This window comes from Athene noctua, chromosome 30, assembly GCF_965140245.1.
Source record: "Athene noctua chromosome 30, bAthNoc1.hap1.1, whole genome shotgun sequence".
NCBI lineage: Eukaryota > Metazoa > Chordata > Aves > Strigiformes > Strigidae > Athene > Athene noctua.
The window spans coordinates 1,192,932-1,208,460 of NC_134066.1; the positions used below are offsets into that span (position 1 = coordinate 1,192,932).

At 62.0% G+C, this 15,529-nt stretch overlaps 3 protein-coding genes across 8 annotated transcripts in view; 1 reads left to right on the forward strand and 2 right to left on the reverse strand.

Annotated features, from left to right (window-relative positions):
• The window catches only part of LOC141971824 (uncharacterized), a 165,479-nt gene that overhangs the window by 11,807 nt on the left and 138,143 nt on the right, over nt 1-15,529 (reverse strand). The gene's annotated exons all lie outside the window — the stretch shown is intronic.
• On the forward strand, nt 1,676-6,045 carry ASB8 (ankyrin repeat and SOCS box containing 8). The gene is made up of 3 exons (XM_074929513.1): nt 1,676-2,036; nt 2,953-3,057; nt 4,216-6,045. Exons 1-3 carry the CDS (start codon nt 1,920-1,922, stop codon nt 4,846-4,848), a joined length of 855 nt encoding a protein of 284 aa, XP_074785614.1. The 5' UTR covers nt 1,676-1,919; the 3' UTR covers nt 4,849-6,045.
• PFKM (phosphofructokinase, muscle) lies at nt 6,430-13,529 on the reverse strand. Of its 6 annotated transcripts, none has more exons than XM_074929499.1 (22): nt 13,431-13,529; nt 12,729-12,802; nt 12,523-12,600; nt 12,099-12,288; nt 11,713-11,878; nt 11,564-11,608; nt 11,351-11,459; nt 11,181-11,276; nt 10,950-11,042; nt 10,736-10,861; nt 9,517-9,581; nt 9,335-9,398; nt 9,093-9,239; nt 8,766-8,836; nt 8,585-8,672; nt 8,321-8,473; nt 8,043-8,207; nt 7,876-7,937; nt 7,677-7,788; nt 7,446-7,545; nt 7,096-7,201; nt 6,430-6,992 (listed from the first exon to the last, which is right to left on the reverse strand). In XM_074929499.1, the coding sequence occupies exons 1-22, from the start codon at nt 13,519-13,521 to the stop codon at nt 6,845-6,847; spliced, it is 2,349 nt and encodes a 782-aa protein (XP_074785600.1). In that variant the 5' UTR covers nt 13,522-13,529; the 3' UTR covers nt 6,430-6,844. The 6 variants fall into 6 exon arrangements, with proteins under 6 accessions (XP_074785600.1, XP_074785599.1, XP_074785601.1 ...); XM_074929498.1 differs by having other exon boundaries at nt 9,093-9,260; XM_074929500.1 differs by lacking the exon at nt 10,950-11,042.

The window sequence follows — 15,529 nt, forward strand, 5'->3', positions numbered from 1 at the left end:
ACCCATCAGGCTGTTGGGTCACCTCTGGCCTCGACTGTCATCCCATTCAGGATGCTGGGTCGCCCCCAAGATCGACTGTCACTGTCTCAGGGTGCTGGGTCACCCCCAGGCTGGGCTGTCACCTTGTCAGGCTGTTGGGTCAACCTCCAGCTGGGTTGTCACCCATCACAGTCTTGGGTCACCCTTGGGGTGGACTGCCACCCTTTCAGTGTGTTAAGTCACCCCACAAGCCTGGCTGCCACTGTGTCAGGGTGCTGGGTCACCCCCAGGCTGGGCTGTCACCTTGTCAGGCTGTTGGGTCAACCTCCAGCTGGGTTGTCACCCATCACAGTCTTGGGTCACCCTTGGGGTGGACTGTCACCCTTCCAGTGTGTTAAGTCACCCCACAAGCCTGGCTGCCACTGTGTCAGGGTGCTGGGTCACCCCGGGCTGGGTTGTCAACCTGTCAGAGCGTCACGTCACCCCCAAGCCTGGCTGTCACTGTGTCAGGGTGCTGGGTCACCCCGGGCTGGGCTGTCACCCTGTCAGAGTGTCAGGTCACCCCCAAACCTGGCTGTCACTGTGTCGGAGTGTTGGGTCAGTCCCTGAGCTTGGCTGTCTCCCTTTCAGAGTGTTAAGTCACCCCACAAGCTTGGCTACTGTGTTGGGGTGCTGAGTCACCCCCAGGCTGGGCTGTCACCCTGTCAGGCTGTTGGGTCACCCTCCAGCTGGACTGTCACCCATCAGGGTCTTGGGTCACCCTTGGGATAGACCTTTCAAGGTATTGAGTCACCCCACAAGTTTGGCTGTCACCGTGTCGGGGTGCTGGGTCACCCTGGGCTGGGCTGTCACCCTTTCAGGGTGTTAAGTCACCCCACAAGCCTGGCTGTCACCGTGTCAGGGTGCTGGGTCACCCCGGGCTGGGCTGTCACCCTGTCAGAGTGTCACGTCACCCCCAAGCCTGGCTGTCACTGTGTCAGAGTGTTGGTCACTCCCTGAGCTTGCCTGTCAACCATGGGGCTGTTGGGTCAACCCCCAGCTTGGCTGTCACCATGTCAGGGTGCTGGGTCACCCCGGGCTGGGCTGTCACCCCTCAGCTGCCGAGCCATCCCGTGCGACAGGCCCGGGCTGTGGTGACAACTGGCTCAGGTGTCCGCGGCAGGAGCTGTCGTCACACCCGGGCACAGACCGTCCCCAGCTCCGCCACTGTCCGACTGTCCCCAACAGGCGGAAAAACCCTCAAACTCCATCTCCACAGTGACACCCAGCGCCAGGACACCCCAGTGTCACCCTCACAGGGACACTCCGGTGTCCCCCTACGGTGGCACCTGCGGGCCTGGGCTCGGGGCGCTCTGGGGGTGCGCCAGGCCCCGTTGCCATGGCGACCCTGAGTACTTTTGCTCCCCCTCCCTGGCCTCCGGGGTCCCAGTCGGAGCCACCGGAACCCAGCGGGCGCGCAGGGAGAGGGCGGATTGGTGGAGAGCCGGGAGAGGGGCGGAGCTTGCGGGCGGGAGCGGCTGGCGATTGGAGGAAAGCAAAGGACGGAGGGGCGGGACCTCCGAGGGCGGGGGCGGAAGAGCCGGGAGGAGGCGGAGCCTCGGGGGACGCTGGGAGTCGGATTGGCGGAGAGGTAGAGGGAAGGGGCGTGGTCTCTACCTGCGCATGCGCAGCTGCGCGTTCCCATCACTTCCGGGTGGCGGCGGTTTCCGCCTTCGGCTGGGCCTGGAGCGGCCGCGCCGGGCCCGCGCGGACCCCCGGGACCCCCCCGGGATTTTTCCGGGACACCCCCCCCCCCCCGCCTCTCCACACGACGCTCGGTGCGGTCCGGGAAGCTCTTCCCGGCCCCTCCGCCCCTCCCCGCCGCAGCGGGGGGGCCCGTCGGGGCCTGTCGCCGGGGGCTCGGCGGGGCATGCGGAGGCGGCGGCCGGCCGGCCCGCACTATGTGGTACATCATGCAGAGCATCCAGAGCAAGTACTCGCTGTCGGAGCGGCTCATCCGCACCATCGCCGCCATCCGCTCCTTCCCGCGGGACAACGTGGAGGATCTCATCGGCAGGGTGAGCCGCCTCCCCCCCCCCCAGCCCTCCGGGCCGGCACTGGGGCGCTGCGAAGCGCTGGTGAAGGAGACGGAGGGTCTGTAGGAGAGGGGGACCCCCTCCGTGAGCTGACGGGGTGGGGTGCTGCGGGGCGGGGGGGGGGTGTTTCATGGGTTGTGAGCATCGCGCCCCGCTGCTTAAGCACCCGTGGAGGTGAGGTTTGTGAAGCTGGAGCATGACCTTGGCCCAGCGGAGGGGGGGTCCGGGGGCTTCGCCTCTGCCCGGGTCACTCTTACGGGCTAAGCCTGACTGATCCGGGCAGCTGCTGAGCTATTTCGGGTGACGAGGGCTCTGCGGAGCGTCTTAACCCTCCTCCGAGACGCCCTTCCAAAGCCGATGAGCCCCAGGGTTCAGCTCGGGGATGTGCGCCCCCCCCACCCCTCGGGGGATGCTCCCAGGGCAGCTCAAGCCGTGCCGGAGCTTTGCCGATGGGTTTTGAACAGCTGCCGGTTTATTTACCGGAGGCAGAGCACCCCGCTTGCCTTTCCAAACCCCCCGCCCTGTGCCTGCTGTTGCCATTCCTCGTGATCTTGCCGGAGCAGAGAGCTGGCACGCAGACAGCGAGCGGCTGCGTGGGTTTTACCAGACCCCTGTGGCACCCAGGGCATCATTTAGTAACGATTAATTAATTTAAAAAAGCCGGGAGCAGGGGCACAGCCTGCTGAGTGCTTCTGCCCGGCGGGGAGCTCTGCACAACCGCGGCGCCCGGCCTGAAAACAAACCCCAGGGCTTGCGTAGGAGTGTTACGCCGGATATCTATTAATAAATGTTTTCTAACGATGCAAATCAAGGTGCATCAGCTGCTGACGGAGGTGGAAAAGGGCCAAGAAAAGGGTGGGTTTGCTAATCCGGACTGTGGTTTCCTGTGCTCTCGCAGGGCGCCGACGTGAACTGCATGCACGGCACCCTGAAGCCGCTGCACTGCGCCTGCATGGTGGCTGACGCCGACTGCGTCGAGCTGCTGCTGCAAAAGGGAGCGGAGGTAAACGCTTGGGAAGAACAAAACCACCTTCAAAACGCAAAGGGGCCCTTTGAAAAGGGGGCTGGGAGAGCTGGGAGGCGGCGGTGGGTGCTGAGATCTGAGCCGATGGATTTAAGTGCATCTGGTTTTGTGCCCCCCCCTCGCAGGGTGAAATGGGGAAGGTTTGTCGTCCCAGTAGGGAGTGAAATCTTTGTTTCTGGGAGGTCAGGGGTGTTGCTTGTCTGCAGAGGGAGGGCTCTTTTGTGGTGGAAGCCTGAAGGAGAAATTAAAACTGATATATTGCCTGATTTTTGGCACTTCTGGCTGCTGGCAGGTTGTCTCCCTCAACTCCTTGCCTCAATTAACAGAATCACAGAATTGTCTAGGTTGGAAAAGCCCCTGAAGCTCCTCCAGCCCAACCATGACCCTCCCCCTGACCCCCCCCAACTCCCCCAGATCCCTCAGCGCTGGCTCAGCCCGACTCTTCAACCGCCCCAGGGATCCCAGGGACTCCCCCCTGCCCTGGGCAGCCCATTCCAACGCCCAACAGCCCCTTCTGCACAGAAATCCTTCCTCAGAGCCAGCCTGACCCTGCCCTGGGCAGCTTGAGGCCATTCCCTCGGGGCCTGGCGCTGGGGCCTTGGCTCCAGAGACTCATCCCCCCTCTCTGCCCCCTCCTGGCAGGGAGTTGCAGAGGGCCAGGAGGTCTCCCCTCAGCCTCCTCTTCTCCAGACTGAACCCCCCCAGTTCCCCCAGCCGCTCCCCAGCAGACCTGTGCTCCAGACCCTGCCCCAGCTCCGTTGCCCTTCTCTGGACACGCTCGAGTCATTCAATGGCCTTTTTGGGGCGAGGGGCCCAGAACTGAACCCCCTCAGCGAGGGGCGGCCTCCCCAGTGCCGAGCCCAGGGCTCAGATTCCTTCCCTGTCCCTGTGGCCACGCCAGGGCTGGTACAAGCCAGGGTGCCACTGGCCTTCTTGGCCCCCTGGGCACACTGCTGGCACATGTTCAGCTGGCTGGCAATCAACACCCCCAGGTCCCATCCACTGAATTTGGGAGGTGGAAACAGTTTTATGTGTTGCTGGCAGAGCTTCCCCCAACGCCAGCAGGAGCTGGGGTACCTTGGTGCCCCCCCCCCCCCCCCCCCCAGACGCTTTCTCCTCCCTCCCCTTCACCCGCAGGTCAACGCCCTGGATGGCTACAACCGAACAGCCCTTCACTACGCGGCGGAAAAGGACGAAACCTGCGTGGAAATCCTCCTGGAGTACGGGGCGAACCCCAACGCGCTGGATGGCAACAAGGACACGCCGCTCCACTGGGCAGCCTTCAAGAACAACGCCGAGTGCGTGCGGGCGCTGCTGGAGAACGGCGCCTTGGTCAACGCCCGCGACTACAACAACGACACCCCGCTCAGCTGGGCGGCCATGAAGGGTAACCTGGAGAGCGTGAGCATCCTGCTCGACTTCGGGGCCGAGGTTCGGGTGGTTAATTTGAAAGGCCAAACCCCCATCTCGCGTTTGGTGGCGTTGCTGGTTCGGGGCTTGGGTACGGAACGGGAGGATTCCTGCTTCGATCTTCTCCATCGAGCTATCGGACATTTTGAGCTGAGAAAAAACGGCAGCATGCCCTGGGAGGTGACGAGGGATCAGCAGCTCTGTGAAAAGCTCACCCTGCTCTGCTCGGCCCCCGGTACCTTACAGACCCTGTCACGTTACGCCGTACGCCGCAGCCTGGGCGTCCGGTTCCTGCCCGAGGCGGTGAAGCAGCTGCCCCTGCCCACCTCCCTGAAGGAGTACGTGCTGCTCCTCAGCTGAGCGCAGGACGAGGCGCCGGGGCTCTTCCTCACCGCTTCCTCACAGCAAGCACCGGGAAACGAGGTTGACCGTTGGGTGTGGGACTCGTGGGTGCCCAGAGTCCCCTCCCCGGTTGCCGTCCCGGTTTCCATCCTGCTGCGCTTGGAGCCGGCGCAGGGCAGCGGGGACCCACTGGTGCTGCTCGGTGTCTCTCTGTCCGCAGCTCCTCCCACGTGCTCACCCCTCGATTTCGGCCTTGTGAGATGAACAAGCCCCCTTGAACGGCAAATTATATCCCAGCTGTCGGATTAACCTGGGTTTTTTTCCCCTTTTTTTTTTTTGTGTGCGCGTTGGGGCAGACCTTGGGGAAAGGAAGGCTTTGTAGGTGCGGGGAGAACAGGGAAACGCTCTTTCTTTGAAAGACCTGAGATAGGAAATCAAGAAGTCCTGTGGGATGCATCAGCTGGAATTCTGGTGGAAAAACCCACCCCAAGCCCCTGTAGCGACCCCCTACGTGGTGTAGCACTGCGGGCTGACACCTTTGTTTGACACCAACACCCCGACACACCCACAACGCCCCACAGACGGGGCAGCGCTGGCGTGTCCGCACCTCCCGGTGCAGACATCAGGCATCCTTTCACCACGTGGAAGTGTATTTTTTTCTCTTTTTATCTATTATTTTTAAGACCCTTTGGAGGGGTGGAAGTTGGGAGCCCCTCAAGAGAGACACTGTGGGGCTGTAATTTGTGTGAGCAGAGGAAATGTTTCTCTCCCTCTCGAGTTGCTCCGCTCAGAGCAGGGGCTGCTCCGTGCCCCGGAGCAGAGGGTTTCCCTCCCATCTACCACACCATAACCCCCCCACACACACCCCAAGCTCTTCCTTAGCTTTGCTTTTGCACCGCCGACTCACCGGTTTTGGTGTCGATTTTATTTATGTGTGTGTACATGTGGATTTTAGGAGGAGGGTGGGCAGCGGGGCGCCGGCCAGGACCCCCGTGGGCAGCACCCACTCTCTGTTGGGCACAGCTTGCTCCCAGTCCCGCCCTTTTGGGGTCCTCCCCGAACAGGGAGGCTGCGTCAGGGTGGGGTTTGGGGGGTGCTGCTGCTGGTGTTTTATTCCTGTCCTCATTTTTGGCCCCACGTACGGTCTCTGTCACACCTCAGAACTGTAACATCACCCCGACCGTGGTGACGCATTTTAAATCCTCATGCTGATGAGTTTTGTGTGGGTTTTGCTTCCGACCACAGCCTGCCCCCTCCGATTCCCCTCCACGCTGCGCCACCCCGGCTTTTTGGGTTTTTTGGGGGGGGATTTTGATGATGCACCGAGCTGTATCATCCTCTGTGTGTGCGTTCCTCACCCAGGGGTCCTAGGAGAGCTGCTCCCTGCACTCAAAGGTGAAGTCAGGCGGGTAAACTTTGATAATTGCTTTATGGGAGAAACTCGGGGTGGGGGGGGGTGGGGAATCAGATTTTATATATTTTATTCCTCCCTGTTGGGCTGGGAAGTGAAGCTGTCGGGACTGGGGGGGTGTGTGGAGCTGGGGGAGCCGTGTTCTCCTTCCCCGGGGGGGGTGGGTGAGCGCTGAGGGTTGGAGCACGTTTCATGTTTGCCACCACGACTGAGCGGTGAGTTTATTGAAGCATCTTAATTCTGAATTTTTAACACTAGAACAGTGCCCTGGGGACTCTACCCAGACCTCTTACTCTCAGCTCATCGCAATATCCCGCCGCAACACTCGGGGAAACCGCTTTTCCGTTTTAAAAAAGCCCATAAAAACAGCTAAACCAACCCAAAATTTACCCTGAAGAAACCCTCTGCTTGAGGAAAACCGCTCTTCTGCCGAGGCAACGGGTGTCCTCGGGGCGTGAAGGTGCTGCCTGGCTTCCCTGGGGGGGTGCAAGCTAGAACGAGGAGCGTGAGCTACAACGGGGAGCGCTTGTTTTGGGGGGGTTCCCCGGAGTGACACGGGGACACGCTCCGGGGTAGGGGGGAAGCCGTGCCAGCGATGGAATTTTAAATGTTGGACTCGAGCGAGATCCTCTTGCGCGTGATGTGCTCCAGGTGGGCTTTCTCCGAGGTGTCCAGCTCGATGTTGTACTTGGCCAGGATTTTTAGGATGGGGCGAAGCTTCAGCCACCACTGCTCCTTGGGGATGCGGTGTCTGGGTGTGAGAGACAGAGAGAGAGATGGGAATTATCCTGCCTGGGGTACAGTCTCAGGGGTGTGGAGTGGAGAGGGAGGGGGTAAAATGGGGGGGCGCCTACTCGAAATCTGTCTGCTCCTTGAGCTCGGCGATGGGCTGGAAGACGAGGCTGCGCTTGCGCATGCCCAGCAGACAAGCCGAGTCGGCCGTGTTGGCGAAGATCCGACCTGTGAGGGGAGGTGGGGAGGGAGCTTAGTGTTTTAGACACCACACGCTGCCCCCCCTCAGAGGGGAGAGCACCCCCCAAAACGTGCAGGGGAGCCCTTGTGTTGAGATATTGGAGGACCTGTGTGTGGTGGGAAAGAGCTGGGGGTTTTGCTTTTGGCTGCGGTCGTGGAGAGGGGGGGATTTGGAAACGGGGCAGAGAAACCCCCACCCATGCCCCCCTCCCCACGCCAGTGTGGCACCCACCGTGCCGGGAGCACTCCTTGATCTTCCCGGTGATCCAGGCCACTGCCTTGGCACCCATTTTGGTACCAAAGTTCCTGTCAAAGGGTGTCGGGGTGCCGCCCTGCGCCGGAAAAGTCACTGGGTGAACAGGGAGAAGCCCTGGGCGAGGGGCTCCCAACATGCAGCCCCTTCCCTGGGCGGGGTGGGGGGGGTCTCTCCCATTCCTGTTGCCTGGAGGGGGGGGCCCTGTACCTGCTGCATGTGCCCCAGCACGTTTTTCCGGCAGTCGAAGGTGCCCTTCCCCTCCTCCGAGTAGAGGTTGTAGATGAAATCCGTGGTGTAGTTCTCGTTGCACCGCTCGTTCCTGTGCCAGGGGAGGGAGATGAGCTCACGGGGTGGGGGGTGTGACACGAGCGTGGCAGGTCTCAGCCACCCCACCCCAGGGACGTACCTGAGCACCAGCCCCCTCTTCACCGTCGTCTTCATCTTCTCAGTTAAATGCTCCACGTTGACCTACGTGGGGCATGAAATAAACCTTGTGGGGCTTGGAAACGGGAATAAATGTGGCCCCCACCCTGCCCCAGGGTGGGGTACGGGGTGTGTCTGGGGGTCCCCAACCTGCAAATCGTGGATGTTGAAGTGCTCCTCATAGATGTAGGCAGCATCGGCGCCGGCCGCCAGCCCCGCCATGGTGGCCAAGTAGCCACAGAAGCCACCCATGGTCTCGATGATGAAGACACGGCGCTTGGTCCCGGCCGCCGACTGCTTGATGCGGTCGCAGGTCTGAGGCAGTGGAAGAATTCAGGTGGGGGGAAAAAAAAAAAAAAAAAAAGGGATTTAGGTTAATGGATGTTGGTGTTGTTAAATGGGGAAGGGGGCGGAGGGGGGGGCCGCACCGTGGTGATGGTGTTGAGCGCGGTGTCGGCGCCGATGCTGAAGTCGGAGCCGGGGACGTTGTTGGAGACGGTGGCGGGGATGATGCAGAGGGGGATGCAGAGCTCCTCGTACTTGGCCCTGCCCTCCACCAGCTCCAGGCTGCCCGTGAAAGCCTGCGGGCAGCGGGTCGGTGCGGGCAGCGGGTCGGTGCAGGCAGCGGGTCGGTGCGGGCAGCGTTGCCGGCAGCTGCCTGCACCCTCCCACCGCGCCCCCCTCCCACTCACCTCGAAGCCACCGATGATGATCAGCCCGTGGATGCCGAAGTTGCTGATGTTGATGCTGATTTCCTCAAAGTATTTCTTGGGCAGGGTCCTGGGAGGGTGAAATCTCCCTGGCTGAGCCTGCCCGGTGTGGGGGGCTCGACTTGGGGACCCCCCCCCACAGGCTCCCCAGGAGGAGCGTTACCTCTTTGTCCCCAGTTTGGATCCTCCCAGGCCAGTCCAGCTGCCGACCGTGTCCCAGCCGATCTCTTCCACCTGGGGGGAAGAGAGCAAGTTAGAGGGGGACGGGGGAAGGATTTTGGGGTGCGCCGGCCTTGCTGTGACCGTATCAGAGTGATATTGGGGTAACCCAGTGCCCCCCAGGCTGCAGGATGGACCACAGAGGGGCTGGGGTTAGAACTGGGGTTGAGCATCCCCGTCCTGGGGGATCCCTCTTCCCTGTGGGGCTGTGCTGGTGCTTTTTGGGGCCATACCCTCCTCCGCACACCCCCTTTTTTCCCGGGGTTCTCACCCTCCCGTAGGCGAGCCCCTCGAAGCCGTCGTGCACCGCCAGCATCCGGTGCCCGTGGATGAGGCCGATGCGCACGGTCGACCTGACGGCCGCGTTCATGCCGGCGGCCGGGGCGCCCACGTTGAGCACGGCCAGTGTGTAACCACTCTGCGGGGCGGGGGAAAAGAGCTGGTGTCAGTGTGGGGGGGGAGCTTGTGGGGTTCAGGGAGGGGTCCCCGTCACTCCCTTCCCTGCTGCTGTACCTTGGTGGAGGGGGGGCGGATGTGTGCCAGCAGCTTGTACACGTTCCAGTTGTTTTGGAAACTCCTGCAGATGGAGGGGGGGGAAAGGTGGGTGTGGGAACACCGGGGGTGCCCCGTGGGGTGTGGGGGGGCAGTTGGCTGGAGCCTCGAGTCCCTGCTGGAATCGGGGTGCAGACGCTCACCGGCCCCGCAGCTTCAGAGCGTCTTCGAAGCGCCCCTCGTTCATCGCCATCGTCACGTCTTTGGTCTGTGGGGAGCAAAGGCGGGGGGGGGTGAGGATGGATGGGTTTGTGCCGCGTTGGCTGGGTTTGTGTCGTGTGGGACAGGGTTGTGTGTCCCTGCAGGGCTTTGTGCTGCGCCGTGTGGGTTTGCATCACATGGGGTGGGTTTGCGTCACACCAGCCGGGTTAGCGTCACACCGTGGGGCTTGCACAGAATCCCGAAATCATCCGGGTTGGAAAAGCCCCTGAAGCTCCTCCAGCCCGACCATGACCCTCCCCCTGACCCCCCCCAACTGCCCCAGACCCCTCAGCGCTGGCTCAGCCCGACTCTTCAACCCCCCCAGGGATCCCGGGGACTCCCCCCCTGCCCTGGGCAGCCCATTCCAACGCCCAACAGCCCCTTCTGCACAGAAATCCTTCCTCAGAGCCAGCCTGACCCTGCCCTGGGCAGCTTGAGGCCATTCCCTCGGGGCCTGGCGCTGGGGCCTTGGCTCCAGAGACTCACCCCCCCTCTCTGCCCCCTCCTGGCAGGGAGTTGCAGAGGGCCAGGAGGTCTCCCCTCAGCCTCCTCTGCTCCAGACTGAACCCCCCCAGTTCCCCCAGCCGCTCCCCAGCAGACCTGTGCTCCAGACCCTGCCCCAGCTCCGTTGCCCTTCTCTGGCCACGCTCGAGTCATTCAATGGCCTTTTTGGGGTGAGGGGCCCAGAACTGAACCCCCTCAGCGAGGGGCGGCCTCCCCAGTGCCGATCCCAGGGCTCAGATCCCTTCCCTGTCCCTGTGGCCACGCCAGGGCTGGCACAAGCCAGGATGCCGTTGGCACCGCACCAGCCGCGTTTGCCTTGGGTTGGATGGATTTGCACCGCGCCCGCTGGGTTCTCGTGGCGTGGGACAGCTCTGCGCTGTGCTGTGTGGGTTTGTGTTGCCCTGGGCAGGTTTGCACCGTGCCAGGCAGGGTTTGCATCATGTCAGAGATGTTTACAGCGTGCCGCGGGGCTTTGAATCGCACCCGACGGATTTTTAACCGCGCCCCCCGCGTCTGCATCCCACTGGATGTGTTTGCGCCGCATGCCTTTGCCCCCCTAAAGCTCTGTTCGCTTTATACTGGATGTTTTTGCAGCGCAGCTCTCTGCGGGGGCACCCAGGGTTGTTCTTGGGGGGTCCCAGCCCCCCCCTTACTCACCACCTGGACACACTCCATCAGGGGCAGGCGCACGGCTTGGTTGCCCGAGAGGCTGACGACGCAGGCGGGGGTCTCGGGGGTCCCCTCCAGCAGAGCCATGACGGCTTCAACACCCATCCGGCTGCCCTGTGGGGATGGGGACAGGGATGTTACCCCCCACCCCTGGACCCCCTCTCCGCCAGGGTTGTGGTGGGGGGGGGAGGGAGCTGCCTACCAGGATGCGGTCGAAGGCGGAGGGTGTCCCGCCGCGCTGGACGTGGCCCAAAATGGTGACGCGGGTGTCGTATCCCAAACGCTTCACCACCAGCTGCAAGACAGGGATGCGCCTGGATCCGGCCCCGCTGCGGAGCCGGGCAAGGGCTGGGGAGACAACACCCCCCCCCAAAAAAAAAAAAGAAAAAAAAAAAAAGAAAAAAGGGGCTTCCCCCCCGCCATCCCCGCTCACGGTTTTGATGTCGTCGGAGGTGATGGCCTTGCCGTGCTTGTCGATGGCGCCTTCAGCCACGATGATGATGTTCAGCCTCGAGCCACCCACGCGGGTCTGGGGGGGGACAGAGCCAGGGGTGACAACGGGGACAGGGACGGGGACAGGGCACCCACTGGAGCCCGTCCTACCTCCGTCAGCCTCCGGCACAAGTGGTCTTCCCAGTCATCCTCAGGGGGGGCCTCGGGGATGAAGACCCAGTCGGCGCCGCAGGCCAGGGCGGTGATGAGCGCCAGGTAGCTGAAACGGGTTCAAAAGAGGCCGTTTAGGGTTTGTTGTATTTTTTTTTTCCCGCCCGCTTTCTTTATGGGGACTCGGATCTGGGTGGTGGCGTGGGGACGTACCCGCAGTGGCGACCCATCACTTCCAGCACGAAGGTTCGCTGGTGGCTGCGGGAGACACGAGTTTCACCCCACGACAAACCCGAGCGGGGCGCGGACACCTGGGTCCCCCCCCCACCTCGGCGTGGGGACACGGGGGGGGTCCCCGTCACCTCTGGGCCGTGGTGGTGATGGCATCCACGATCTCCATGATGCGGTGCAGCGCCGAGTCGGTGCCGATGGTCATGTCGGTGCCGCAGAAATCGTTGTCGATGGAGCCCACCATGCCCACGATGTTCAGGTGACTCGATTTCTTCGCCTCCTCCGCCGTGATCCCCCCTGCCGCAGGGCGAGACACCCCCTTTTCCCTCTGCGTCTCCCCCAAAACATCCCCATGGGGCCTCACACCGCGGAGGCAGGGGGGAAAACTCGCTTTTTTGTCTACACCCCCTCCGGATTTTGGTACAGCCGCCCAGATTTCGGTACAAACCCACCGTTTTCTTTCCACCCTGCAGATAAAATTTGGGGGGACACACACATACACCCCCCCTCCACGTACCCCCTTTCACCAGCTCAGTCAGGAGGGTGCTCCACTCGGCCCGGAAGGTGTCGGCGCCGGTGAGGCTGCCGTCGCCGCCGATGACGCAGAGGTTGGTGATGCCCCGTTTCACCAGGTTACGGGCAGCTTTCAGGCGTCCCTCGTGCGTCCGAAAATCTTGACACCGGGCGCTGCCGATGACCGTCCCCCCCTGCGAGACCCCTACACGTGGGTGCTGGGTCCCCCCCCTACCCCTCCCCACCACCCCTGTGACCCTCTGTCCATCCCTTCCCCCTCCCTCCTCCTCCTCCTCCTTCTCCCTTCTCCCAGCTCCAGTTTCGGGTTATTTTCAGGCTTGACCCCAGCGCCGCGGCGTAGGGTTACACCATCTGCCCCCTTGGCCCCTGCCATCGGTGCACCGAGTTGGCCGGGCTCAGCCGCTCACCAGCTGCAGCATCATGGAGACGCTCTCCCACGTGGCCTCCTTGATGTTGTCCCCACCATCCACCAGCCCCTGGTAGCCCTGGGAGAGGAAGAGGGGGGGACACACACAACCTGGTGTTAAAAAAAAAAACAACTCGAGGGTTGGGGGGGTGGGGGGGTGGGGCTGAAAAAATTAAGAGGGGGGGGCCCAGAAATACCAGCACCCACCTCATGCACAAAGTAGACCTTGGCACCGGTGTAGATCCCCACCCGCACCACGGCGCGGACGGCCGCGTTCATGCCTGGGGGAGGAGGAGGAGTCACCCCCTGGGGACCCCCCCAAAGCCATTACACCCCCCCCCCCGCGCCCCCTCACCCCCCCTCGCCCCGCAGCTGCCCGGGTTATTTTTGCCCCGGTGACATTTAGCGGCGGCGCCGCATGACACCGGGTGACAAGCGCTGTGGTGGTGGCGGGGGGGGGGGGGGGGCGGGGGGAGAAGCCAAGCAGAGACCCCACACACAGGCTGGAAGATGCCCCCCCCCGCACCCCACCCCCCCCAAACTGGGGTACCCCCCATTCCTGCAGCCACCCAGGTGGAGGGCAAGCTTTGGGCTGAATCCCTGCAATTTTGGGCAATTCTGGCGGTGGCTTCGTGCTGGGATGCTGCTACTCCTCCTTTAAGCCCCCCCCCTGCACCCAGACACCCCCCCCTGCACCCCAAAACTCCCCTTAACTCTACCCACAGCTTCCTCACCCACTGACCCCCCCAAGGTCACCCCCAAAACCGCCACCCGGAGAAAACCGCTCGAGCAACTCAACTGGCTGCAGGATCTCCCCACCCAAGTCCTGTTTTCACCTGGTTTCTCCCCAAAACAGGGCTCGGCCCTCACGCAACCGGCAGCTTTTGGGGTCACCGGGGTGTCCCTTACCCTGGGCGTCCCCCCCGGAGGTGAGGACAGCGATGGCTTTGCCGGCGCCCAGGCTCTCGCCGTGCCCGTGTCCCCGCGGCATCTGCGCCATCTTCTTGGCTGGAAAAAGAGGAAAATTGGGAAAAAAAAAAAAAAAAAAAGGGTGGGAAGGGTGATGGGTGTCCCCCCCCCGGTCCCGGTGGCACCCGCAGACTGGCACCCGCCGCCTCGCCAGTCCCTAAATGGGGCCCCCAGAGGGAGGGGCGGGGGGTGTCCCCTCCCCGGCGTGGGGGGGCACGGTCCTGCAGGTGCTGGTCTGTCCTCCTTACTGGTGCCAGTCTGTCCTCCTTACTGGTGCCAGTCTGTCTTCCTTACTGGTAACAGTCTGTGGTCCCTACTGGTGTCAGTCTGCCCTCCTTAATGATACCAGTCTGTGGTCCCTACTGGTGCCAGTCTGTCCCCCTTACTGGTGCCAGTTTGTATTCCTTCCTGGTGCCAGTCTGCCCTCCTTACTGGTACAAGGCTGCTTACACTGCTGGTACCAGTCTGCCTTCCTTACTGGTACCAGTTTGTATTCCCTGCTGCTGCCAGTGTGTCTTCTATACTTGTACCAGTCAGCCCTCCTTACTGGTTCCAGTCTACCCTCTTTGCTGGCACCAGTCTGTCCTCCTTACTGGTACCAGTCTGTCTTCCTTACTGGTTCCAGTCTGTATTCCCTGTGGGTACTGGTCTGCCCTCCCTGCTGGGAACCAGCGGGCACTGACCTGGCGGGTGCCCCCCCCTCGGGGCAGGGGGGAGGAAGGTGAGGAAGAGGAGGATGACGGCGAGGGAGAGCCCGGCCGAGAGGAGGAGCCGAGAGGCCTCGGGGGAGAGCTCGAGGACGGTCACCATCACCCGCCCGCCGCTGTCACCAGAGCCGCTGACACCCGAGCGGCTGTAACGGGAGCGGCTGTAACAGGAGTGGCTGTAGGGATCGGCTGTAGGGATCGGCTGTAATGGGATCGGCTGTAGGGATCGGCTGTGATAGGATTGGCTGTAATGGGATTGGCTGTAATGGGACTGACTGTAACAGGTTCAACTGTAGGGATCGGCTGTAGGGATCAGCTGTAATGGGATTGGCTGTAACGGGATCGGCTGTAATGGGACTGACTGTAACAGGTTCAAGTGTAGGGATCGGCTGTAATGGGATCGGCTGTAACAGGAGCGGCTGAAATGGGATTGGTTGTTAACAGGAGCGACTCTAATGGGATCAGCTGTAACAGGATCAGCTGTAATGGGATTGGCTGTAACGGGATCGGCTGTAATGGGACTGACTGTAACAGGTTCAACTGTAGGGATCGGCTGTAATAGGATTGGCTGTAATGGGATTGGTTGTAATGGGACTGACTGTAACAGAATCAACTGTAGGGATCGGCTCTAACAGGATTGGCTGTAATGGGACTGACTGTAATGGGATTGGCTGTAACAGGATCACCTGTAACGGGATCAGCTGTAATGGGATCAGCTGTAACAGGAGCGGCTGTAACTAGATCAGCTGTAACGGGATTGGCTGTAACAGGATCAGCTGTAACAGGAGTGGCTGTAATGGGATCGGCTGTAACAGGAGCGGTTGTAATGGGATCGGCTGTAACGGGATTGGCTGCCCTATGGGGACAGGCTGCCCCACAGGGGAAGACCACATAGAGTGACACAGCCTCACAGCGTGACCCCACCACAGGGTGACACCCTTTAGGGTGACAGTGCCTCACAACATTCCTCCCAATAGGGTGACACCCACTATAGGGTGACACACTCCCATAGGGTGATCCACTCCCCATAGGGGAACATCCTGTAGGGTGACAGCCCCCCACAAGGGGGGGTCGTGCCTGCCCAGAGGGGACACCCTATAGTGGAATACACCCCGCTGGGTGAGCTGCTCCCCATAGGATGACACCCTATAGGGTTACAGCCCCTGATAGGGGTTGTGCAACCCCAAGGAGACACCCTATAGGGTTACACCCCCCATAGGGTGATCCTCTGCCCATAGGGTGACACCCTATAGGGTTACACCCCCCATAGGGTGATCCTCTCGCCATAGGGTGACACCCTATAGGGTTACACCCCCCATAGGGTGATCCTCT